At 50.1% G+C, this 1,034-nt stretch overlaps 1 protein-coding gene across 1 annotated transcript in view; it reads right to left on the bottom strand.

Moving 5' to 3' along the window:
• Window positions 1–642: 642 nt before the first annotated feature.
• SKAP1 (src kinase associated phosphoprotein 1) overlaps window positions 643–1,034 on the bottom strand; it is a gene marked incomplete at both ends in the record, with an annotated part of 16,959 nt that continues 16,567 nt past the window's right edge. Inside the window, one exon of the mRNA XM_009069539.1 lies at window positions 643–755. Within this exon, the coding sequence (XP_009067787.1) occupies window positions 643–755 (113 nt within the window). The remainder of the gene's footprint in view (window positions 756–1,034) is intronic.

The raw sequence follows: 1,034 nt of genomic DNA, 5'->3' as shown, positions 1-1,034 counted from the left end.
GCATCCACAGCCTCCTTGGGGCATCCACAGCCTCCTTGGGGCATCCACAGCCTCCTTGGGGCATCCACAGCCTCCTTGGGGCATCCACAGCCTCCCTGGGGCAACCACAGAGTCCTTAGAGCATCTACAACCTCCTTGGAGCATCTACAACCTCCTTGGAGCATCCACATCCTCCCTGGGCAACCTGTGCCAGTGTCTCATCACCCTCACAGGAAAAAACTTCTGCCTAATATCTAATCTAAATTTCCTCTTTCAATTTCTCCCTATTGCTCCTTGTCCTGTCCCTGCAGTTCCTAACCAAGTCCCTCTGCAGCTTCCCTGGAGCCTCTTCAGCTCCTGCTGAGTTTCTCTGATGTTTCCACACAACCTTCTCCTCTCCAGGCTGAACAGCCCCAACTCTCCCATAGGGAAGGGGCTCCAATCCTTCTTATCCTCCTCAGGACTTGCTCCAACAGCTCCATGTCCTTGGGGACACCAGAACTGTGTGCAGAACTCCAGGTGGGACCTCACCAGAGCAGACACGGGGAGGGGAGAAACCCTTCACTTGCTCATTTAACTCACCTTTAAACCTGAATTTTGAGCAGTTTGATCACCTGTTGCCCTTGCCAAGGAACCCCAAGGCCACAGAGATGTGAGATGTACCTTGCTGAGGATGTAGATGAGATCTCCTCGGCGGAAGGAGAGTTCATCAGGGTTGTCACCACTGCAGTCCCACAGCCCCTGGTAATAATTAGCATAGTCTCGTTGGGCATCTCCTGGGGATAAGAAAATAAAGAAAGGTTAGGGTGAGAAGGAATTGCATGGAGAAATATTGGGGTTGTGGGGTGGGATATTAGGGGAGAGGAGGTGGTGGTTCTTTTGAGGGGGGGGGAAAGGAAGGAAATGTTGGGTTGTTAATTCTGCCTGTTAATTAAAAGGTAGAAGACAAAGAGGTAGTGCAAGGAAAGGGCTGAGCAATCCATAAATGCAGCATTGATCAATAAATAGACATGAAAAAACAGGGATAAATGTTTCAGACATCCCTAAATTCAACC

The sequence above is a fragment of the Acanthisitta chloris genome, unplaced genomic scaffold, assembly GCF_000695815.1.
Source record: "Acanthisitta chloris isolate BGI_N310 unplaced genomic scaffold, ASM69581v1 scaffold6492, whole genome shotgun sequence".
Classification (NCBI taxonomy): domain Eukaryota; kingdom Metazoa; phylum Chordata; class Aves; order Passeriformes; family Acanthisittidae; genus Acanthisitta; species Acanthisitta chloris.
This window is presented reverse-complemented; position numbering and strand designations above follow the sequence as displayed.